Source organism: Crinia signifera, chromosome 2 (assembly GCF_055691185.1).
Source record: "Crinia signifera chromosome 2, ASM5569118v1, whole genome shotgun sequence".
Lineage (NCBI taxonomy): Eukaryota > Metazoa > Chordata > Amphibia > Anura > Myobatrachidae > Crinia > Crinia signifera.
The window spans coordinates 303,743,863-303,770,087 of record NC_139218.1 but is presented as its reverse complement, the minus strand read 5'-3'; the positions used below and the strand labels follow the sequence as shown (position 1 = coordinate 303,770,087).

General features: G+C 39.8%; 1 protein-coding gene across 3 annotated transcripts in view; it reads right to left on the bottom strand.

Annotated features, from left to right (window-relative positions):
- The window catches only part of DIAPH3 (diaphanous related formin 3), an 870,768-nt gene that overhangs the window by 495,275 nt on the left and 349,268 nt on the right, over positions 1-26,225 (bottom strand). For all 3 annotated transcript variants that reach the window (XM_083168891.1, XM_083168892.1, XM_083168893.1), the window contains 3 exons: positions 9,548-9,658; positions 8,954-9,072; positions 8,014-8,130 (listed from right to left, as the gene is read on the bottom strand). In XM_083168891.1, coding sequence (XP_083025017.1) covers positions 8,014-8,130; positions 8,954-9,072; positions 9,548-9,658 — 347 coding nt within the window. The remainder of the gene's footprint in view (positions 1-8,013; positions 8,131-8,953; positions 9,073-9,547; positions 9,659-26,225) is intronic.

Here is a 26,225-nt window from a genome sequence, read left to right as displayed (position 1 = left end):
TAGATGGACAAAACCATGTGCACTGCACATTTTACATCTGCCCCCCTGCAGTGCACATGGTTTTGTCCATCTAAGAAGGATTTTGTCAGAGAGAGTGAACTAGATCTAACCTGTTCAAAACAGGTAATGGCAATCATAAATTAAGAGGAAAGTCCAGGAGTAGAGTAGTTTGTCCCTCCAGGCATGGGTCATGTTGGGAGGAAATATTAGAATTATTTTAATTTATTTTATTCATTTCTTTTAAATGCTACAGTATGAGTAAATACTGCTGTGAAAAAGCACATTTTACTAAGTGTTTGCAAGCCAAATGTTATTGCACTGTTGATCCTATAGCAGTTCTTCATAAAAGTGCACAATACACTACTTTTTGAATACGTTCTTGAATTTTTGCATATAAATGCGATTAATCGCAGTTAATCGCATAAATTTACTGAGATTAATCGCGATTAAAAATTTTAATCGTTGCCCACCACTAATATATATATATATCCCATAACGATCATCTAAAAATGCATAATTACTATTAAAAGGGAGCGCTGCTCAGCTCCCAGAAAACACAGTTCGAATAAACTCTCTGTATATACAAGATAATCCTACAAAGAACTAGATTATGAAAACATATATATATATATATTATTTTTTTAATAAGTTCACATTATCCATTTAACTCTTATGAACAGAAAAATGCATTTATGCTGAAAACACATCCCAATGAATCCCCATATCAATCCCCCTATACTACATAAATGGAAAGAGGTCTTCATTGTGAATAGGACATAGGTGTTTAGTACCTAGTCCTGTTGTATCCAGAGCCGGCACTACCCACTCAGCAGCTCCTGCGGTGCAGGGAGGCGCCGTGCTGAAGAGGCATCGAGCATGCAACTCCTAGCAATGAGCATGTAGATCAGCACCACTTTATATGGCATAATATGTAATAGGCATTACAGTATACATTTTAGATGCAGGGGGGCAGGGGTACCAATTTGTTTTCTGGCACAGGGCACCAAAATGTCTATAGATGCTACTAAGCACATTATGTGGGTAAGGCACTACTACTACAGGCATTATACACCCTTTTTTCAGAGTGAGTTTTCAGCAAGTGCTGTCTCTTAGTATGGGAGGGTGCAAATCTTTAGTTTGCAGGGGGGGGGGGGGGGGCTGAACACCCTAGCACCAGACCAGGTTGTATCCATACACCATAAAGTCTAATAAGTATTAATATACTCTCTAAGCTTTTTATTTTGCTGCTTATGTGGTGGGTAATTAGTTTAACTTTATTTCATGATTAGAGCACTTATTTGAGCATTATGTACTCACGCATGCATTATAGCAACTGAACTAATTATGCAAAACATCCCATGCAAAAACAGGAGTAATTAAATACAAATATGGAAAACATGATTTATCCCATGTGCCGATTATTAGAGAAAGCAGCAAAATACGGAGAAACAGCATCATGATTACAAATATTTGAAATAAGGGGCTTAGATAATCATCACATTGACATAACTGATTAACTCCAAATAAAACGACTGAAAATGCAATAGAAACCGTGTGAGTAGGGTGGATTTATTACGGGCAGATATTTACATAAAGGTAATTTAAATGATTCCCTATAATAGCTATTCTTGTGTCAGATTTAAATACAATCCTGTTACCACAAATAGATAGAACACATTGTAGGAAAATTCAAAGGATTAAATTAGAAGACAAGCCTCCTCGTCACCTAAGACACACTGTACTTTCCCGCTGCTACAAATTTTTTTAAAGATGCAAAGTATTTAAATAACTGAAAAATGCCCTTAGGAGTGGAAAAACATACTAAACTGAATGGTTCTCCCCTTCAAAAGTAAATATCACACTGGAATATTTAACATCACTAAAATAAATTAATCATATTGCAACAAGGCCTTATACCCACAGACCTAGGGGGTTACTCTAATTTAATCGGTCCCCCGTGTGTTCGCACGGGGGAGAGATTTTTAGCGTCTGTGCATGTGCAGATGCTTGGTGAGAGCGAGCACAGCAAACTGACTGTTCGCTATCCCGCTCGTACCTAGCAGCGTAGGGCAGAGCCCATGGGAAATCCAGGGTTTAATGGGCATTCCCGTGAAAACGCTGGGCGTGTCCCTGTAAATCGGCTGGTGGCAGGCATCTGATGTCAGTGGATGTCAACTGCTCGTCCACTTCCCACAGAGGACACTCGCAAAGGTAAGACACCAAAGAGGTGTCCTCTGCGAATGCTGGAGAAATGATTTGGTGGCCGCTGACCATCGAGCCCCAGCACCCAAGGCTGCGAATAGATTATTCCTTGTGCGGGGGGGCGTCCCTGCAGGCGGTGTTACATCAATTTTTACAGAATAGTTATTAATCCTTTGGCTGCATAGATAACTTGTATAGAAGATTTATGGCACATGAACCAATTGCTATATTTGCCAAGAACCAGGATTTCAAAGCTGGCGGTTTTAAGCAGTATTGCGGTCAGAAAATAAAATGGCAATAACACGGATTGCCCTAAATGGCTGGATTTGCAATCAAAATTATTGCCGTTTTACTCCAATTAAATACTTAAAGCAGAGATAAGAAAGGACAGCACTGCTTACAATATGTCTTATATGGACTGTTTGTGCAGGAAACTTACTTGTCATCACACATTATTAATGTAGTCGCACCAAGCAGGCACTTGTGGCATGTGAGAATCCTCTAGCAGTGGGCTTCTATTTTGAACTAAATGCGTATCAGTGACAACGCAACTTTACTAGTACTCACAAGGAGAGTGTGCTGATTATTTTCACACATGCCCAACGTTACCAGAGCTGCAGAAGAAATGGGGATACATGGCGTATTGACGCTTGATGTATAAGGACACATCTGTAGCCCAAAATAAATGGCATACACATATTTACTAGTTAACTATAGGGGGCTGAATATCATAATCCCATGCAGCTGTTAATTTGGCTGTTGTAGCTATTGTTATAGCAATGGAAATACTTCAAGCTGTGGTTCTATCACAAAGCCGCATTCCACATGTAATCACACTGCTCTATACAACTATGTACAACGCATTTAACACTTTATTGAAGCTATAGCTTGAGGTAGTAAACGGAATATGAAATGTGTCTTCTCTGGCAGAGTATGGAAAACCTTTTGAGATTTGTTTTCTTCCCCTCGCTTTTAATTATAATACAAATAAATCATATATAAATAAAAATATTTCCTTTGTGCCAAAGACCACAACCTCTGTTAAATCCTTACATTGCTGGGCCATTTTCATATGAACTATCGGTGCTACATGCGATGTACTATAAATGTAAATGTAATATTGTGTAGCAGGAGCGTGGGAGAATTGGTTGCAGGTGCCAGTGTAAGAGCATAGAGGAAATAAGATGTTCCAGGTGCCAGTATACAAACCTGGCGGTGGTAGTTGGATAAGTGGTGATAAGCAAGCCCACTCAGGTTACTCAGATATGAGTAACCACCCTTAAGACACCCTCTATTTTAACGTTGGACTAATGCCAGTGATCAGAGTAAAGCGAAGTCATCTAGTCATACCAAGTTAAAACTTTTAACATCCTGTAAGAATAAAGAAGTTTTGTTTTATAAACTGGAGTAGGTGTTGTGCCGGAATGAAGAGAAATTTAAGATAAGATTGTACCATCTGAACCAGCACCAGACATACCACCTTTACCAGAGCCGGGTGATTACCATTTGGAGACATCTAAACCCCACCTAACCCATTTTGTGCTGAGGAATATATGTGCCAGAATCCGGATCCTCTAGTGGTCAACTAAGTGCAATTCCACCGTACCCATAACATTTCACCACAGTCTATGAGGTACTGCTGAGCCGGACCTGATTTCCTCTAATTAGCGGATGGTAAATAAACGAAATCTTTATTATTGACCGGTCTACAGAGGACTCGGTTTACACAATATAGGAACAGTATAGGAAGAGATGTTAAAGAACAATAAAAGGGAGTTAATCAATATGCTGCAATTATAATTTATTATTATTAATGTCTGATCTGTTTTTAAATTTCAAGTTTGTGCCAGTAGTATGTTGATTGTATTGTTCTATTAAATATTATTATAAAGTCAATCCAATCATTTATAAATGTGGTTTAGAAAATTAAGTCCAGCGCTGCTTATGTGTTTTTGTTTTGGTTGTGCAGATATGCATCTAAAGGATGTGGCATTTTTTTTTTTTACTTGAAGAGTCTTGTATTTGATTAAGGGGGGGAAATAAAGTCCCCTGCCTTCAAGTACAAACACACATATACAGGTGCCCCCTACATTTTGGTAAAACAGAAATGAATAACTGTAAATTACAGTATATCAGTGGCATCTGGTCACTAAGACCACCACTAAGGCAATTCAAGTAAAGCTGAAGTTACTTTAGCGCGAGCTATGCAAATCCCTTAAAGTCTCCATCCTAATGTTTAGTCTCCTAAAATGCCAAATTTGTAGTCTTTACATGTGTTACTTTTTTGTTTCCAAAGAACCATTGGCATGGCAAAATTCCTTATAAAAGAAAACACCCAATGGCAACAAGTGATCTCAAAATACTGTACCTTAAAGTTAGAGGAGCAGAGCCACAAGGTGAAATATGACGTCATCTTAGGAGAAGTATAAGGTTTCAAACAGGGAAACTATTTTAGGATGAAACATATTTGACTAAAGTATTGCTTACCCTACTAAAAAGTTAGTAGCATCTGCCTTCTCTGGTGTATAACTACCCAACTAAAGGGACATGTATCGTTTGCAAAACATAATCTTATAATTTTGAACTCTATTGTTTACTGTTAACATTTCTCACCTCACGTCAAGCCAGCACAAGAATCACTAGCCCTATAGTCACACCAGCAGACACCACACTGCCTAACAACGTAATATTATCCAGAAGCACTGTGACCTGCATCGCTGATAACCTGGACTGGATTCAGGTTTCTATTCACATCACCGCAGGGTATACAAAGATGAACACGAGATAAACACGGATAACGACAACAAAATGGTGCTCAGTGCATAATTAATGTGTACATTAATGTGTTAATTAATATTTAAACCTTGTGAGGTTTAAATAAGCAGAAAATATAAATGTTGTGTAGGATGCTTTCCAATTATGTGCTAAGCTGTATAGTTTGACTTCAGACATGAGCAGCTTATCAATGTTCTTAGTGTAGCCCATACTGTACACTTAGGAGATATTGCACACATTCAATTTCAATAAAATCTGTTGGATAAATCGAATGATTGTATGCAGATTTTGTGTCCCATGTGACGTGATGCGTGGGCCCGCCGGTCGAATGTCGCATTGATAGATAGTATGTGCTGCACATAATATCGATCAAATAGCAGGAGCGACATCAAGTGCTGGAAGAGGGATGTTATGGTACATCGCATTCCAATGCTGCATAGCATCTAATCGCATAAGTGTATGGGCACCATAAGTCTTACTTTTGACACCATATCGGAGTAATAAATATATTTTAAATTAGAAACCAAATGATGCAGATTTCTTAACTGTGCGTAGTCCTTAAAAGTTCCTAAAAAAATATTCAGTCAAATACATCCCTACACCTATCCTGCAATGTCTTGTTACCAAAATATAAAGTTTATTCATTGTGTATATTATTGTATTTTAAAAGTTTAGTAAAGCTTGAGTCAACTTGCAATAGTATGACTTGAATGTCATTGTAAGTGATGCTCTAGCACACAGGTTCTCAAAGTCGGTCCTCAGGACCCCACACAGTGCATGTTTTGCAGGTCTCACAGAATCAAGTGAAATAATTAGCTCCAATTGGGGATATTTTAAAATGTGTCAGTCAGTAATGAGTGCATCTGTTGGTTGACCTGGAAAACGTGAACTGTGTGGGGTCCTGAGGACCAAGTTTGAGAACCACTGCTCTGGTACACTAGGGACGAGATGCATCTGTGATTACAATAAAACTGCGGTCAGTACCATGTATCCTTAAGGCCGGACAATCAGCGCAATGATCAAAATTCTTAATGATATAAACATATCTCAGCAAAGAAGGTAACACAGTGTATTTGATGCAAAATGCAAAAGTCACTCTCAGAGAGGACCCAATTTAATATTTTTTTTAAATTTTGACCAGATAGCAGAGATCTAGTTAAAATTCTAACAACTTTACAACTGTTGAAATCATTAAATTGACCTTAAAACATGATGGAATGTGATTTATGTCAACATGTGAAACAAACATACCGCACAGACCAGCAGCAGAGTGTTTGGGCTAGGATATGTTAGAGGTGGTTAGGGGTAAGGTGGAAGGTTAAAAATATTGTTAGATCCACAGGAAGTCATTGGCAGCTGACCAAGACATTGCTGGAGACACCAGGCAAGGTAAGTCAACTATAGACCAACAGGGACATCAGTGTAAACATGATAAAGGTCAAGAAAGCTTATCACAATGGGGCTACCAGTACTCGTGCTCCATAAAGCTAAGCTTGTCAGAGCTTGGAATGTTCAGACAGGTAGAATTTCCCATAAAGATCTATGAAAACGCCCCTGCCATATAAAAAGAATTGTGGTGGATATCTGTGAACAAACAAATACTTTTAAAGGTGATAAACACCGCTTTTCACATGCTATTTCCACTTTCACCAGCTGATAACACTCGCTACCACAAGGAAGTATCAGCCCTCCAGAAAATGCACACATAATGGGGGAAATTTACTTAAGGAAATTTGTAAAAAAATAGGTATATTTATATCCAGAAATACACTTATTTTTGACATTTTCTATCCCGAAATACGGCAATTCGTATTCGTATTGATGTGCTATCAATACGAATTGCCGTATTTTCGGGATAGTAAATGTAAAAAATAAGTGTATTTCTGGATATAAATACACCTATTTTTTACAAATTTCCTTTAGTAAATTTCCCCCAATCTGACAGAGCTGTGGAGCTCTGTCTAAACACCAGATCACAGCATAGCATTTCAAAAGTTTGATTGCATTATAGCAGTGGTTCCCAACCATGGTCCTCAAGTACCCCCAACAGTGCACGTTTTCCAACAGGTGCACTCGTTATTCAGGCACATTTGAAAAGATCCACAGGTGGAGCTAATTATAGCACTTGTGATTCTGTGAGGAGACCTGCAAAACATGCACTGTTGGGGGTACTTGAGGACCAGGGTTGGGAACCACTGCATTATAGCATATAGACATGGTTATTTATATATGCTATTATGTATTAAAAAATATGTAGTTGCCATATTGAATCTGCTGTTTTGGCAGATATCCACAGTTCTACTGTATGTCTCAGATTGTTTGCGGCCAATATCTCAATAGATGCTGTGGATTCCTGCCTTAATGGAGGTGTAAATCCAGAACATATAATTTCTGAGGATTCCCAGCCTTTCTGCTTTGATATGTCTTTCCCTCGGAGGAGAGCAGATGATCAAGACTTCTCAAAGTTCTATCTTTTTTACAGTAAATCCTAGTGGCGAACCACTGATGTAAATGCTAAAGATTACAATAGTCTATGCTGCAAATTAAGGACTGGCAAAGATTGCTTCCTCCTTAGAGATTTGCAAAATCCTGCTGACAATATATTGTGTTAGTCTGTGGGACTGTGTTTGGGACGCGGGGCTCTCTGGGCTGTTCCATGGCATCATAATGTACACCTTCCATCACCCCTTTAGTTTGTTCAGTATATATGTAGCAGCCTTCACATTTTATCATTACCTCTTACTTATGTAAGTCTTATCACATATAATTTCCCTTATATCCCTTTACTATAAATTTAATTTTACACCAATGTGATGCCATGGGGTGGTTCTGCTGGGCTGGACTGGGGGGTGCCGTGCCCTGGACTTGTCTCAGAGTAGTGTTAGGGACTTGTCAATACAGCAATGATATTATTAGGATTAGCATTTATATTTAGTGTGCACCTGATGACAATATACTTATATATATTTATATATTAGTGTCCCCGAATGACAATATACTGTAAAAGCTAACAAATATTAGTAGAAAAGTACTTACCTTGCAAAATAATCATTTCGAATTATTAGAAGATGCTGAAGAATGGAAAGGAAATATCCTTCTGAATTTGTGTTCTTAACAGAGTGCCACAGAGCACTGAAAACATCACTAGCATCAGTTCTAGTGTTAAGGTAGTACAACAGTCTGCAGGACATCTATATTTCAGCAGATAGGATATAAATTGTCATAACTCATATTACAATACTGTCCCCACCCACCACCACCTATAGACATTAGGAGACACAAACAGTGCCATGTGTTAGGCAGGCCGTGCAGTACGATGGATAATAAACATCTATTACGTGAATTTGATACCATAAATCTTTAGCTTCTGTAAAGCAACAGAAATATTTAAAGCATCATCTATAAATATGTGTAAAGTCCAAAAATGCAAAGATTTAGGAAATTATTGACGAGCCCCAAGAAAGACTGCAGCACACAAATTACCCCAATGGGATTACCAATCCCACAAAACACATGGAATATAGAAAAAGTGAGGTAATACAAGGAGCTGTCTTATTCTAACTCCGGAAATCAGGTATTATGAAGTGTCCAATAGCGTCTGCTTCTCCCAAAATTCTGGATCTCAGAGATGTATATGGAGAAATAGACTATTGTGTCATAATATAATATAATACATGGGTTTTCAAAGCAGCCACTTGGGTTCGGTTTCCTTGACACCTTCTAGATAAAGGCCTTTATTTTTTTACAAAAACACAGCAGGTCATTTTGTGTAGATAATATTTAAAGTAGCCAATGTTCCTACTTCATTCCCATTATTACCACCATTAGGTTGGGGTAATCACCAAAACAAAGCTAGGGAACTACTGTGCTATAGACACAATGTAGTAAAACACAGTTTTATTTGCTAAAGTGATTCATTTAAAGTAAATGAAATAACATGAAGCTATGAAAACGCATGTGATATTAGAAAGGATATTCTATTTCAGATCGGACATCGTCAAGGCGGTGAGAAAACTCGATCATGTCTTCCTCCTTGTGTTCATCAAACACTCTCAGCTGGATATCCAGACCATCATTCCGGATATGCTTCAATTGCTGCACGAAACAGGGGAGAAAGAAATGATTCGCAGAAATGATCTACTATACAATGATCTGCTTAACATTCTGGCTTGGAATAATCAACTTTTCCATAATAGTTGCTCCAATCAGTTTTCTGTTTGAGTTTTGTTATTTAAAGTTGCCGTATTGTTAAAGCATGCTTAACATTAAGGGCGATGTAAGAATTGAAAGCATCCAATGAATAACGTGACCGTAAGAAACAAAAGAAAACATATTAAAACAATGTTTATACTAAGAATAACTGAAATTGATGCATCTACTGTACAATATAAAGCTTTTTTGGTTGGCAAGCTATATATTTCCTAATATAACTGGGGTTATTTGAAGCACATCTCTTCTGTTCAAACAAAATTACATTATTCCAAAAAGAGAAGTTTATGAAACATGTTCTCCACTCAGGTGTCAGAAAATTTAAATATTAATGCAAAAACAGTGAGTACAGGGCACTTACTGGCAATATCTCTCTCAATCCACAGCGCATAAATTCATTTCTGATGTGAAGCCTGAAGTCCAGATCATCCGGCGATGTTACCAGTGCATTGATAAGCTGCATACAAGCCACCTACATCAGACAACATTAAAATCTTTTAGTTCCAAATTTCATTATATATCAATAGAAAAAAGGTAATTACTAAAGGGGGGGGGGGTCTGATTGTGTTGCTCTCACAGTTATAAACAGGAATAAATCTGGATATACTGTACATTTTAGAAAATACAGGTTATGAAATATATTAAATATAAACAAAAAAATGCTAAATAATACATTAAAGAAGAATGCATCAACTGAGAAACAATGTAGTTATATTGACATGAAAAGAGCACCAGATAAAAAGTAACTACAGGCAGTATTATTACAAGCACAAACGTAATAACATACATATTCTAAACCACCGGCTTATGGGGTCAGGGTCACACTGAGCAACACCCACCCATCAGAACGCATATAGCCAATACCTTGTAAGATTAAATCTGTCTGCAGAAAGTGCTAAATACATTATCTGCAGCCAGATAATCCAGCAACAGAACACCCTGCAATGTGCAGAAGAACCTTTAAGCAGCACTGAAGTAAAAAAAAAAAGAAATCACCCTTTTGCACTGCAGCCATCTCTATGTATTTTTCATGTGTTTTCTTAAGACCTTCCTGTCAAAGCTTTTCAACAGAATCACTCCTCTCACTGTAATGAATTGCACTATAAAGGAAATGCAATGGCAGAAAAGCAAAATAGTAGAAAACTGGCGCTGCTGGCAACCAGACGGAAATAATTCCCACAGGTATTATAGCTCTACAGTTGTCACCTTGAAAGCCAACAGCAATCTTCAGTCTCCGCTGTTAGCTTAGACTCATGTTTTTCAAAACACCAAGAAGTGCCTGAACTATCCAATTTATGGCTGCGGCATTTAACATTTTGGCTACATATAGGTAGAGATGAAATCTGCCATTATTGATTATCCTATTTCCAAATCGCTTTAAACAGTTTATATGGAGTATAGATGAATGTTGCACCTGTACTTTTTATGCTGTTTATATCCGTATTACAATGTTTACTGAAAATTAATCCAGTTATTACAACTCCAGCTCCCCACAGCCTTGCTGTCCGTTCTAAGGCATCCCCGGGAGACACATTTAAGAATACAAGACTTCACAAATAATCCACAATATGTGTAGCATCATAACAACCTACACCTTTGGACCAAAAATCAGCCTCTTTTAGCTCTGCTTTTTCCATTCAGCTACTGTATATTGCATTAGGGGAAACAAAACACAGAGGTGTTATAATGGAAATAATTAAACATGCCCAAATTGTCTAACCCCATCAAAACCAGAGTCAGTCAAGAAATTTGCATGCAAATGGAGAGACTGGCCAGGGAAGGGGAAGGCCCAGACTAATTTAGGGGGCAATACAGACTTGCACGCTAGGCTGCGTATATTCCCTGGCTAGCAAGCAGGTAAAGCACTATGCTGTGAGCAGATGTGTATGCTTACACAATCACTTACATGCACCCGCACAGAAGAAAAATTTACGGCATCCGAGCAGGCAGTAGCACGCCACCTTTTGCTGGGGTCCACCCACAGGACGTTTAGTGGGCAAGCCCATGAAATACTGAGTGTGCCCACTCATGCTGTGAGCGCCTTGGAAAAGAGAAACTGTCAAAGAAGCTCACAGCCGAGGCCTGCACATGCGCATTAGCGACAATACACACACCGCATCGGGGACAGGGACAAATTCGGACCTGTGCGAACAGGTCTTTATCGGTCCCTTAGTGTGTTCCAACATTTGTGAACTAATGCAGTCTGTACAGAAAGACATAAATGCCTACTAATAGCTGTAACAATTGCAGATGCCTGCAGATACCTTGATGAAGGTGTTCATTTTTCTCTAAAGTAATAAGTGGTATAGTCTTAAAATGTATACATAAATTACCTAGGAACATTTTTGTACAAACAATAAGGACTATCATATCTATTATAGAGGCTTGTGTTTCCTATCAAGCTCAACCGAAAATGTGTCATTTTTGCTACATTATAACAACTGTAATGTTGCACTTCTACGTTTGCTCTGTTTGAGTGTGGCTACATGCAGGTGTATGCACGCCTACCAAAGATCTAGCATATTCAGCATTGATGATGATTATCTTCTGAGGAAACCGTTCACGATTCATAACTGAGAAGTGTCTCAAGAGAAAGGTTGCTCCTTGTCTGCACTGTCACCTGACCTAGGATATTTGCATCTATCATCTACAGAAGTGATTTCCTTCCTGTGTTCCACTGCTAACTCCAGGGATCAGCTGCAATGAACCAGATGAGCAGTCCAGCCTCCACCACCAGGCGGACAGTTATCTTTGGATGCTAACCCATTATATTGCCACTGTATGCTGACAAGTGTATCGACTGCATTCCAGGTGGTGGGACAAAGCTCAGCAGTCAGCAGGAATCTAAGTCCATTATAGGCCAGTCGAATATTTTTACAAATGTGAGGTATCGTCCTTTATAATATTTGATTGCTGGAGAAATTACAGCGTTATGTGCTTCTTTTTAACTTTGCAACATATAAAGTTGATCAGAACTTCTCATAAGATCAGCATATGGTTAACTTGTTGCGTCCTATAGAGAGACCGTTCCAAGTAATTTAGTCAATTTGTTTATATGAAATGCAATTTAGCAAATTTATGCCTATTGGATTTTTTTTAATAGTCTTGTAATAATGTGTTATAAAATTTAAATATTTGTAATTGACTATACATTTATGCATCTGCACTCTCTACAGTAGTTGCAAAATTGGGACACTATTGATAAGTTTAATTACAGTAATTAATCCAGAATACTATGACAGCAGCAATCTATACAAGTGCACTATGTTATTAATTGTCAAATATTGCTGTTAATTGCAATTCTATATTGCACCCAATATGTTATTTTATTTTATTATTAAAAATTGCATGTTGCACATACAATGCAACCCGAATTCATAGCAGTTAAAGAGGATTGTTCATTTGAGGTAATGCTTTGGCGGCACGCACATGTGTAATATTACTATTACTTTATAAAGTTAAGCATAAGCAGCCCAAATTTTGTCTTTGTGATTGAGGGAGGCAATGCCCACTCAGAGCTCTCAGTGGCTGCTAGACACCGCCTGAATAGAGTGGTACACCAACACTCACAACCACTTTCCATAGCATTTGTTCATCTGCGGTGGGTGAGATTTTAAAATGTTGTCATTTAAAAAGCAAGAGAGTTTGGGATGAGTTGGGGGCAAGGATAAGGGAGTAAGGGTATAGGAATGACTTGGAGAGTTGGTAAGAGGGAGAAAGACAAAAGACAGGGAGAAGTAGGAAAAAAAGAAGAGAGATTAGATATAATATGCAGGTTTGTCTATGTGTGGTTTGTGTGTCATTGGGGATCGAGACACAATGGGCAGGGTATAGAAAAATGAGGGCTAGGGATGTATAGACATTGAGTAGAAAACTTAGTACAAGCATAGTGACAAGGTGTAAAAAGTCCATGTCTACACTAAAACAGAAAATCAGCGTAATACACACGTGTTGAGAAATATGGTAGATAATGGAGGGTATTTTTAGAATGTTTATTTTTCCTTTTATTGAAATAAAAGGGCATGCACTATCTACAACTGCAAACACTTAGTGCTTCCGGCTTACATACAAATTTGCTCTAACCATGCTGTCTTTATTAAAAGAGAAAAGGCATTTTAAGGCTCTAGGGTGCTTAATCACCAACAATATCTCATAATCAACTTTTAGAGTTAATTAGCAATTACAATACTATTCCCATTGTTCTTGGTGCTTGAGAGAAATGTGTAAATGACAGAATGATTTATTAAAACCTTCATAAAAAGCTGAGAATCTTGCAACTAACAGTGTAATGTGAAATGCATGATAACTGTTTTATAATTATGCATGTGGCTGCAGATTTAGTGCTGGATGTAACACATCCATTAACAGAGCGCTTATCACATTAGACAGAACATGTCAGTGAGAACCTGACAAAATGCACACGACAGACATGCTGGATGTAGACAAAAATAACATGTCTGAAAAACACAGACAAAACTACAATAACAAACAGAACAGAAAAAGCACTGAAACAGAACTACTATTACATTTGGATTTAGGGTAGCATTCTTATTTTGAGGTTGCTACAAATAGGGACACTAACAAAAAAACAATCCGTGTTTATCACTACTCAGTTTTGTTAAGAGCTGCAACATCTAATGGAACAATCATTCCCTGCAGAAATGCAATATATATATAGATTGGGGTGATGGCCTGGCACTCCCGCAGCTGGGTCCAACTACCCCGGTGCCCTCCAAGTCAGGTAGGTAGGAAGATGCCCTGGCATCAGCTAGCAGTCCGTGAGCGAACAGCTGGAGGTACGGCCGAGGTAATCGCTGCAGAGTGGTTGCCACAGCAACCGGCTGGCTTGCGCTCCACTGAGCGTTCCATAGACGGGAAACAGGTCAGATCTTTACTCCCGGCAACTCTAATATGCGCACTTCCGGTTCCCCGGCTCCCGCCCGCTGGCTGCACGCTGTGACTGGCTCACTGTCACTCTTTTCTGTGATTTAAGGTAAGCACATTACTTTGTTTTGTTTGATTTCCACTTGCAACTTGACAAAGGGGTGATTAAGACCCCGAAACGTTGGTCCTGTTTTTTGCCAGTTATACACCTTAAAAAAAAACCATCTGAGTGCTGCCTCATCCATCTTTATATATATATATATATATATATATATATATATATATATATATATATATATATATATATATATATATATATATATATGCGCGTGTGTGTTGGCCGGCACTCCCAGAAGCTGGTCCAGATAATTGCTGACCCGGTGCCTTCCAGTGCGGACCCGTGGGTCCCAATGCAGGGTTTTGGAGAAACAGGCGGCACTTTCGGATTTGGTGAACAAAGTGAAAGCAAATTTATTGTTCCAATAAATTTGCTTTCACTTTGTTCACCAAATCCGAGAGTGCCGCCTGTTTCTCCAAAACCCTATATATATATATATATATATATATATATATATAGGGTTTTGGAGAAACAGGCGGCACTCTCGGATTTGGTGAACAAAGTGAAAGCAAATTTATTGGAACAATAAATTTGCTTTCACTTTGTTCACCAAATCCGAAAGTGCCGCCTGTTTCTCCAAAACCCTGCATTGGGACCCACGGGTCCGCACTGGAAGGCACCGGGTCAGCAATTATCTGGACCAGCTTCTGGGAGTGCCGGCCAACACACACGCGCATATATATATATATATATATATATATATATATATATATATATATATATAGTTCATTTTAGCACCTGCCATTTTTGAAAACTAATGCAGTTCCTCTTCCCTGCCTGGGGTGTTGCTGTCTGCTGTGGTGTTTCTAGCACAGGTCGGGTTTGCATATCAGTGCAGTTATACAGACCACATTGTGCTAGAAGCAATACAGCAGACAGCAACACCCCAGGCAGGGAAGAGGAACTGTATGGGTTTTCAAAGTTAGCGAGTGCTAGAATGAACATTGTGTGTGTGTGTGTGTGTGTGTGTGTGTGTGTGTGCGTGTGCGTGTGTGTGCGTATGTATATATATATATATATATATATATATATATATATATATATCTATATCTATATATCTATATCTATATATATAGATAGAGATAGAGAGGGAGGAAGAGAGGGAAGGGGAGGAAGAGAGGGAAGGGGAGGAAGAGAGAGAGAGATCTTTTATCCTGTTTTTTGGCATCACGTCTCACTCTGACTGGGTGTTTCTACACGGTGGTCGGTAGGGACTCACTCTGGACGTAACTGCTCAATAGACGTGAATACCACCAACATGATTAACGAGATAATACAGGAGGAAGGCATTGCTTCATTGCAAATCAGAGTGGAGCTAACAATAGGCTCTATTTTTAGCTATTCCGACACAGACTACGAGAGTCCTATTTAAAGAGGATGAAGTGGCCGACACAATCCCGGATAATCTACAATCGTGCCATAAATGGGCTAATCTCAAAAGGAAAGAGACAAACTTGTATTATAATGGTGTTACTCTCTCCAGTTATGTAAGAGAGAAAAAAATACAGCGTGGCTTCAGGGTGAAGAACGTTCCTACTATAGGCCGCTACAAAATCCCTTTTTGCAAGACCTGGACGTCCATCCTCAATAAGTGTTCATTTGACCTGGTGGTGGCGGTCATTGAGGAGGTCACCAGGGAGCTTGCTGTAGTCCGCACTAAACTTGTTGAGTTCGAACACTTACACAAAACAATGTTAACATCAGATTTGACTACCAACTGGCTGGAGAAACTGACTGCACAGGTCGAAAAATACAAAAAAGACCTGGTGACTTATGAAAACAATTGGAAACGGGTTGATATTCAAGGGAGAATATCAGGAAAGAAACTCCCGGGTGGGGCACTGCCTTCTATAATATAAACGTATCAGTCTAAAATATCAACTTTATTAATACTAAAATTGATCCTGTTAATGGATCAAGAGACGAACATGAGACAAGGACATACAGATAACATGAATAGAAAAAATTGAGAAAAGATCGTGAAAATATGATATCTGGGTCTGAAAATAGGCTAAATGCCTCTATTCAATATGGCTGTAATATCAGCGTATTCCTGTAAAGGATTATTTCAGACTAAGCACGTCTTCAATTAACCATATTGGTTATCATAAACACATATCTAATAAATGCGTAACAAATGGCACACTGTCTGGCAGTACAACTTATTGTTATCTTAATTACTTTCTAATGGTCGAAAACTGTGTATAATCTCACTCTAATTGGACTGCAAGATCCAAGAGAAATTGAGAATTGTGGTGAAGTACCTGGGTTGAAAATGCTCGCCTAGTGGCTGCTGCCTGTGCATATGATGGCAACCGGACAACTGCACAGTTGAGCGGACTCTGCGAGCGTCACAGGTACAGGAGTTAAGACAAAAAGAAGGTTTCTGCTGTCTCCAGGGGTGACCAACCTGGCCCTGTTATACAGTGACAGCGCAGAGTCAGTCATTAACAGGATCAATTTTAGTATTAATAAAGTTGATATTTTAGACTGATACGTTTATATTATAGAAGGCAGTGCCCCACCCGGGAGTTTCTTTCCTGATATTCTCCCTTGTATATCAACCCGTTTCCAATTGTACTTACCATACTCCCCGGGAGCACCTCCACAACGAGATTATAACATAATTTACTCACTCACATGTTGACTGGAGTTTAACCTTCTTACCTGCTAGCAAATCAGTCCTGTGCACCTGGCCCCCATCCCCTTCCCCCATTTTTTCGACTTATGAAAACAATAAGAAAGATCGTGTCAACCAAGACTTTGAGAAGCACTTGGTTTACCCGTGGTTGACAGGGGGCGAACAGTCCAATTTACATCCGTTCAGAAGACGCCCCCGTACAAGGTTCAACCAAACTGGGTTGGACACTGAATCATCAGGTGCTGAACCATCATCTGCTAGTGATGGAGAGTCCGCCTTAGTCACACAGCACCCACTCCCTTTAGGGATGCGAATCCGAGACCACTCTGCGAGTTCTGGAGAAAATATATACAAGGAGGGGGAAGGGGGGCAGAACAAGAGGACGAGGGACAAAGACACGTTACAGCCCTCTCGCCTTCAAAAGAAGTAGTTTTTTAAGTAAAGCTGAAATTCAAGTTCTATCAAAAGGACTAAACTTTGTCCCAAGAAATAAGCCTGATCCTTTTGTGGTCAAGAGCTTAAAATCATTTGCCAACTTAAACTACGAGAATTTTCCCAAAACCGACAGACGACACAGGTGTCGACACAAGCCTTTTCTGACCCGGTTTCAGTAAAAACGTCCATCAAAACGTTTGGTAGACTCTTGGAACAGGAAACCAACAAGATCATTGCATCACCTCGCACTGGATTTAAAGCCACAGATTGGAAAGCGGTGAAAGCCCTGAGTGATGACCGCGATATCGTCATACATCAAGCAGACAAAGGCGGCGGCATAGTCGTCTTGAATATTTGGGACAATGTGGCTGAACTTGACCAACAACTCAGTGACATTGAGACTTATGCCCCGTTATCGAAAGACCCAACCACACAATACAAAAGTGAATTGGATAAAATCCTGCAAACTGCTTGTGCCTCATCTCTCATTGATTATCTCACCAGGGAAGCGTTATCCACTCAACATCCGATCACACCATTACTATACTCTTTGCCCCAAATTCATAAATGTCCCAATAAACCCCCAGGACGTCCGATTAAATTGGCTCGAGGGTCGCTCTACCAATGTTTTTCCATTTATCTTGATTCTTTCCTACAGCAGTGCATTCAAGCTGAGGCTTCATACCTCAAAGACACCAATGCGCTGCTATCCAAACTGGCAAAGATTGGTAATGTGCCCAGTGATTGTATTCTGAGTATGGTCGATGTGACCAACCTCTACACCTGCATCCTTCATGATGCAGGTGTGGTGGCTGTGCATTCTCTCATCACCGACAATGCCTTATACAAAGGTTCTGACATACAATTTTTTTTTTACAGCTACTTATGCTTACGTTAAAACACAATTACTTTCTGTTTAACGGTATCAGCTCCGCAGCTGTGCGATGGGGTCCTCAGTGGCCCCATCGCTAGCCAATGCATTTATGTTCATTGTTGAGAAAAAAATGTTTTTTACTGATCCCATCATCACAGGTTCATTGATTTTATATACCCGGTACATTGATGACCTCCTTGTATGTTGGGACTCTAATAGACCTTATTGAAGAACACAACAAATCAGTGTCCCCAGTAAAATTTACATATACTGTACATTCCACGTAGGTCCAGTACCTTGATGTAGATATTAAACTAGTGGATGGACACTGACACATCTCTGTATTCCAAAATGACAGATCGCAACAATATGTTACTGGCTTCGAGTAACCAACCATCCGCTCAAAAAGGGTCGCCCTTTTTCACAAATGTTACGAGTGAATTGGAGCTAGCATAAGATAACATGATTGCTAAATTTATCGAACGAGGCTATTTCAGAAGCAATCTGGAAATCACTAAAAGTAAAATTTTAGCCTTACCCAAACCAGATCACACTTTGGATCCTACACCCAAGGTTGATAAAAGTAAAGATAAATTAATTTGGGTCAATGCATACCACCAGAAAAGCTCTGCCATTAGCCGCAGTGTTAAAACACATTAGCCGATTGTGAATTCGGACCCCACTCTGCCGTCATTGGGCAATAAATCAATTATGTGCGCATACCCCCGGGGATGTAACTTGCGCGACCTGTTGGTGAAGAATGATGTATCTTTTCCGCAGACCACTGTTTCCTTTCTGGGGACCCCCAAATTGGGGTGTTTCAAATGTTGTGGATGTACCACATGTAATTACAAAAGATTTCAGATCAGACACCGGGTTACTTGTTCTTCCAGATATGTGATCTATCTAATCACTTGTCTGTGCGCCCGTAATTACGTGGGTAAAATGGACTGCACCTTTAAGGAAAGGGCAGCAGCCCACAGGTCAGCCATTAAGTCAGCTATCAGCATGGGCACCAGTGTGCAGTCGGTAGCGCGACACACACTTGCATCTCTGCGTTATCGCATTATCGATCATATTTCCCCACTCAAACAGGGAGGCGATAGATCGTTATTACTTTTACGCGCAGAATGCAGGTGGATTTATCGGTTAGATACCTTAGCGCCCGGGGGGCTCAATGAAAACCCGTGTTTTTCTTGTTTTATGTGAATCAGTTTAATAGTTAAGTGTAAACTGCATACAGACATGGTTCCTCTTTATTTATATGCTTATGTCCATTTACCTCGTTATGATATGTTGTGATACATCAGATTATATGCCGTTACAGCAAAGGACCAACAGCTTGTTACATCAGATTAACATTAGCCTTGTTTGGCTGAGGTATTCATGTACTGAGTTAGTCTTTTTAAGTCCAGTCTTCTATATTTCACTTTTGTGTATATATCACCATGGTTACTAATGTATTGTTTTTTTGATCACATGACACGGGCTAACTTCACGTCTCCTGCGTCGTCCGGAGATGGTGACGTCATTGTTAGGCACCCAGATGGACATAGCGGGGAACGTGAACGGATCCTTCAGGTATTTAAACTTGTATTGTTGTATGTATGTTTGTCTCTTTTGCACCTGGTTAAAAAGGGCGGACGGCCTTGAAACGTCTGCTTTAATTGTATAGCCTCTGGTGTGGTTATTTTACGTCAGTGCCGCCGACGGGAGATATATATATGAGCAGCTTGCATAAGGCCATTTTAACGTAAGGCACCTTGGTAATTTGACCCGTTTCTACCTATTACCACTACAGCAAAAATCTGAGTGTCCCGCCTTGAGGAATATATATATATATATATATATATATATATATATATATATATATATATATATATAATATATACACACATACACACACACACACTATATATATATACATACATACATACATATATACACACACACATACTCATACATACATAGTTGCATAGCCTATTGAAAAGACCTGACCTGCCTTGAAATGTCGCTATATTGGATTAAAGCACCACTATGAATGTTTACGCAGTCCATGGCTTTCCTGAGCAACAGGGGTACGACTGCTGTATTTTCCTGTGGCTTTCCTTTCTATAAGGCAAAATTCTAAAGAGGTTAAATAATAAATATACAAAGAGAACAAGATGTATCATTGTTAAAATATATGCTGAGGCTGTTGCTGGAGAAACTGTTGAAACAGCGAATCTGTTCATGACAGGGGCTACTACTTGTGATAGATTTTCATAGATTGGGTGTTGTATATTAATTCAACAATGTCTATGTGGACACCAAAATGTCGGCATGCACAGTGGCAATGCTGGAAAAAAAATAGACAAAATTAGGGCCAACACATGAAAAGGTTGACATGGTATTCACTTCTTTTGGTGTCAATGGTGACACCTGACCACCCAATTAGTGTACTGTCGTGCTCTCCATGCTTCAGGATACACTTTACCAATCCCAATAAGAATTCATGTGTATGGTAAAGTATGTAATCGTTCAAAACATGAAATAAGACACTAATCTAAGAATATTGGGAGTGGTACATAAGGGGGGGGGGGGGGGGCATAAGGAGCAGGTGGATGGACACAGGAGGATGAGACACACACACGTGTACAGTGAGTACTGTATGTTAACCTCACAATGAGATCCTGACATGGGTTTAATACCCCTGAACGAATTTTAGATGTGTGGGTATTATAACAGCACACACTAGGTGTTAGCATTGTGAGGTTGACATACTCACTGTACATATTAACAGTGGTCACCTTATAAACACATCGCCAGAAAGGGATCAATAATTTTCAATACTAATAAATGTTAGCGAGGGTTAGCAGGATACTCGACCAGTGGCTCCCAACCTGGGATACTAGAACCCCTGGGGGTACTCAGGAGAATGGTTGGGGGTACTTGACTATAATATTAAAAATGGCGGGAAAAAAAGTCTCCCGATGATGAAAGAAGCCTCCCATTGCCATGGAGATGAACCAAGTTGCATCACTTCCTGTAGGGTCATCAGAGTCACCTCAAGCTTTTGCCGAACAGCAATCCACCGGGACCTACCCACGCCATATTCAGACATCAGTGATCATCTATCCTGTGCCGACATGGATAGACGAAGTAGCAGGATTAATCCTACAGGCGTTAGCAGGAATCCAGGTTACAGTACACAGCCAGCGGCCAGACACAGAGGGAAATTAACAGATTAATGTTAAGCGCTCACCTGGTGCAGGTAGTTATTTTATTTATTTATTTATTAAGTTTCTTATATAGCGCAGCATATTCCGTTGCACTTTACAAAGGAGACAGTGATACAAACAGGGTATTTACAGACAGTCAAAATGTAGGAGGGCCCTGCTTGCAAGCTTACAATCTATAGGGAAATAGGCATTGATACATAAGGATAGATACTGTATTCTTTATTGCATCGATTTCACCAGAATGCAATGTTCTATGACTGGTTCTGGAATTTGATAAGCTTGCCTGAAGAGATGAGTTTTTAGGGAACGTTTATAGGTTTGGAGACTGGAGGAGAGATTTATTGTAGTTGATATTATGTATAGAAGTTACTGAGATGGAACACTGATAAGTATTAAGAAAGGTGTGTTTAGTCTCATGTAAGTAAAATTTACAAAAAGCAGTGAATAACCTGGAGACGTGTCGACAGGTGTGTACATACCGTCTGACCTGAGATGAGCCCCTTAGGGAATGAGGGTATCAACGGACCCTTTTCAACCATAAACCCCTAAGGGTTTATGTCTCATGTCAAATGACTTAGGGGTTTATGGTTGAAAGGGGTCCGTTGATATCCTCATTCCCTAAGGATCTCATCTCAGGTCAGACGGTCTGTACACACCTGTCAACACGTCTCCTGGTTATCTTCATTAGTCTCAATTTGTTGGACTTAATTGGAGTACAAATTATTTGATGCACCCATCATCTATGTGTTTTATGTTGTCTGTCCAAAAAGTTTTTTAATACTAAATAATAAAAGTTATGTCTTAATATTAACCACAATCATTACATATTTACCTTTTCTCTTTCCAAGCGTGCACCCAAACAAAGGAGAGTACTTTTTTCCTTCACTCTCCCCCTTTTTATGTTTTAAAGAGCGTAATGGATGCAGGTAGAGAAGGTACAAATATAGTACAGTACATGCATAACCTATGTAGCATTTTCTGAGAAAAAAAATCTATTTAACATACAGTACTTTACAATATTGTAGATCTTGCACTATAGTGTATTTCAATAGAGACTTCAAGCATGTGCAATAGTGATTTTAGCGCTATAGTGTTCTATTGGATATCTCATGTATGCATAGTGGTGATTTTAAAAAGCGACATCTGGTGGATGATCACTGGATATGCACTCTCTGGTTATGCCATACGCCATGTTCAGCTCTATGTGCCTCCCTGTGACTAGTTGCACCAGCTTGCTCCCAGGCACTCTATGACTCCGTTATTGGGGCTAACCCTATAGACAGCCTAGGCAAGGAAGACCCCCATCTGTATTTCTAAAATACTGTATTAGATGCATATTTGCAATGTAACAGGATTTTGTCAATGTTCAGAAGCGGCATTCAAGTAAACTTTACCTTTAATAAATCTAAGTTTGAAGAGATGATCTGGTCTTGTGCTAACTCAGCCATTCCAAAAAACGGTCCTCAATGCAGCCCGACAGTCCATGTTTTAAGAATATCCATGCACAGACTCTGGTGACAATTTCTTCCTCAGTGAGTTCGATTATACCATTTGTACATAAACAGTAATATACCTAAAACCTGGACTGTTGGAGTGAAATTCAAGGAGTTGGATATTAGTAAAGTAGCAATTTTAGTAGTTGCAACGTACCAACTCCAGAGCTCTGCCTAATATGCCCTCAGCTGGTGCTTCTACATCCCAAAGCTTCCATCACACTTGCTCAAGCACTCACTCCTAACAATGACCAGAGACTCAAAATTGCACTGAAATCACATAAAGCAAGTGAGCAAAACATGTCATTTAATCTGGCACATTTTAGTTTTTGGTTTTAAAGTTCATCAAGACAAGCTAGAATTAAGGTACAGGGAGTTACTTTTAGGTGGTAATTGCTGGAGTTCCAGGGGACGCCCTACGAATACTTATAACAGTAAGGAAAGGACACCCCTCACCTTTAAAACATAAGAATGTGCTTCAGTGGTTAGCCAAAAAAAAAAAAAAGAAATGTTGTGCAGAATAAAAAAACATAACACGGTCCTGTTTTTTTAACATAACACAGAAAAGAGTATTGAAGCGTCTAAAGTGTTATTCCAAAAATAAGAATGAACAAATAATACTTTAGTGTGATTAGGCAGGCTGGTTCTTGCAATATAAGACGGCTTGACGCATTGTATTCTGTCACATCACACATGCTTGCTTAGGTGTTTGTACATTTATATACAAGTAAAATTGCTTAGGAACACACACAGTGAGATAACCCATGCGGACCGATAAACAAATTGCATTACTTGGAACCTAATAACAGCTTCAACAATACCATTGAGGTTTCTAGTATGGAAGCCTCTGTGTGAAGCTGATGAAAATGGATCACAGGCAAAACAGTAGGCATAGATAATTGGATTTCACTGTACTTGGTATGAATTCAAATACACATCCATGTTTGAAAACAAGTATTGTTATGCAGGCTGCAGAACGCACAAGAAAAAAAAAATCAACCAAAAAATATGTTATTTCTTGCATTACTGGAAAAGAGTCTCATGGGATTAATAGAATAAAATACTATACATCAGTTAGTGCAGCTGCCAGATGTAATTAAAGGGAGGATAGACCCCACCTATAAATCAAGCATATTGTTAACTCTTCCTACAGTACAATTGTTATTATATATGAATAGACAGGGGGGGGGACCTTATATGCTTCGTATCAACTTACACAAACAGGAGTTGGGTACGCTTGTTTGAAATTCTTCACTCGACGTAAAAAGAGCACCTTTCTTTCAAAGAAAACACTTACACATGGTTCTAATTGCCTTTATTATCGTTGTTTGTTCACATGGTTAATCATCTTCACCTGAGACTGATATTAACACCACTAAAGAGACTATATTACTACAAAGGACTATATCTACTGGTCTATAAATATACACTCCCCAACCGGTACTGCTGGCATCGGTTGTAACTACAACCTGTTTGATCTGGTCGAATGACTTGCCTTCGGCCAACCTGTCGCCGTTCTGCCACCATTGCAGATCCTCCTTGGCCCGCCTTGATAGCAATATCCTTTGTGACAAGTTTTTTCCATCCCCATTCCACTGGGATAGGAAACATCCTTGCATCTTTCTTAGGTGGAAGCGGCCCCAAGGTACCATCTCCAGTGCTGCCGACATTAACCCCAGTATCTCCATGCACTGTCCTTCTGACACTACGGTCCTTGAAATTAGCACCGCCGTCTTCTCTATTATTTTCCTCCTCCGTTCGACCGTTAATGCCACCTTCATCTTGTGTGAGTCTATTGACGCTCCCAGATATTTTATCACCTTGGTTGGTTTCAGTTAGCTCTTTTTCCTGTTGACCAACCATCCTTGCTGTTCTAGGCACCTTAAAACTCTTTCTGTATGCCGTTCTGCCTCCTGTTCTGAGTTTGCCACAATCAGCAGATCGTCGAGGTACGGCCATATCGCGATACCCTCCTGTCTTAACCTCGCGATTATTACGATAAGTACTTTTGAGAAAGTCCTGGGAGATGTTGATAGGCCGAATGGAAGGGCTACTAACTGGTAATCTGATCCTACTATTGAGAATCTCAGGAATTTTTGGTGCCCCAGAAAGATCGGTACATGTAGATATGCGTCCTCCACTGACGTCATAAAAGATCCTCTTCTGATGTCCAGTAAGATGGACTTCACCGACTACACAAATTTGTTCAACATTCTGAGGTCTAGGATGGTTCGAAATCCTCCGGATGCTTTTCTGACTATGAAGAATCTCGAATACCATCCTGTCCCTCTTTGATCTTCCTGCACCTTTACCACTACTTTTTGCCTTCGCATCTCCTCCAGGCTTGCCATTAGGGCTATCCTTTCTTCCTGGTTGTGGGGAACGGGGGATTCTATGAAGAATGACCCTGGTTTTTTAAAAATTCGATCTTGTAACCTGTTTGTATTACTTCTAGCACCCATTTGTCTGTGGTAGTCTCTTCCCAGGCGTGGTAATACTGCAACAACCTGGCTCCCACAGCGACTGGCTCGCTGTCATTGCTGCTCTCTCTTTGAGGGGAATCTTCCTTCCCTGCCCCTTTGGGCACGAAAATCCCCTCTCGATTGCCAGGGAGTCCTTCTGTAACTCCTTCCTGGCCTATACGCTCTGGCGTCCTTGAAGTCCTGTGCTTGATATCTGAATGGCCTGGTTGATACCGGCTTCTTTGCGGCCTTCTCCTGTGGTAACCAGACCGACTTTCTGCCCGATATTTTCGATATAATATCGTCCAGCTGTTTGCCAAACAAGTAGCTGCCTTGAAAGGGCAGGGACATTAGTTTATTTTTTGATTGGACATCTGCTGCCCACGGTTTAAGCCAAAGGGCTCTCCTTATTACTGCCACCGTGGCCTAATTTTACGGCGTCCACTGAAGCCTCACACAGAAACTTCACCGCTAGCTGTATATCCTGGATGGACTTTATTAAGTCTGATCTTCGTATGCCATCTAGCATATCCCCCTCCAGTTGTTGACACCAACTTCTGAGGACCCTAGATGTCACTGCCATTGCTGCAGTTGGTTTCAGAGCTGCCCCCGATATTAGGTGCTGCTTCCTAAGGCCCAGCTCAATGCGCCTTTCCATCGGGTCCTTGAACACGTTTGCCTCTTCAAGAGGAAGCGTCGTTTTTCTTGATATCCGGGCTATAGCTGCGTCAACTCTGGGTATCTCCTCCCCTGTTGACACATGAGCCTGATCAAAAGGATACATATGATTAATCTTAGGTGGAACCGTCACCCTCATATCGGGGTGTTTCCACTCCTCCTCAATGATTCCCCTAAGGGAGACTGAAAGTGATCTTGGAACAAGAGTTCCTGTAGATTAAGGTCCTCCTGCT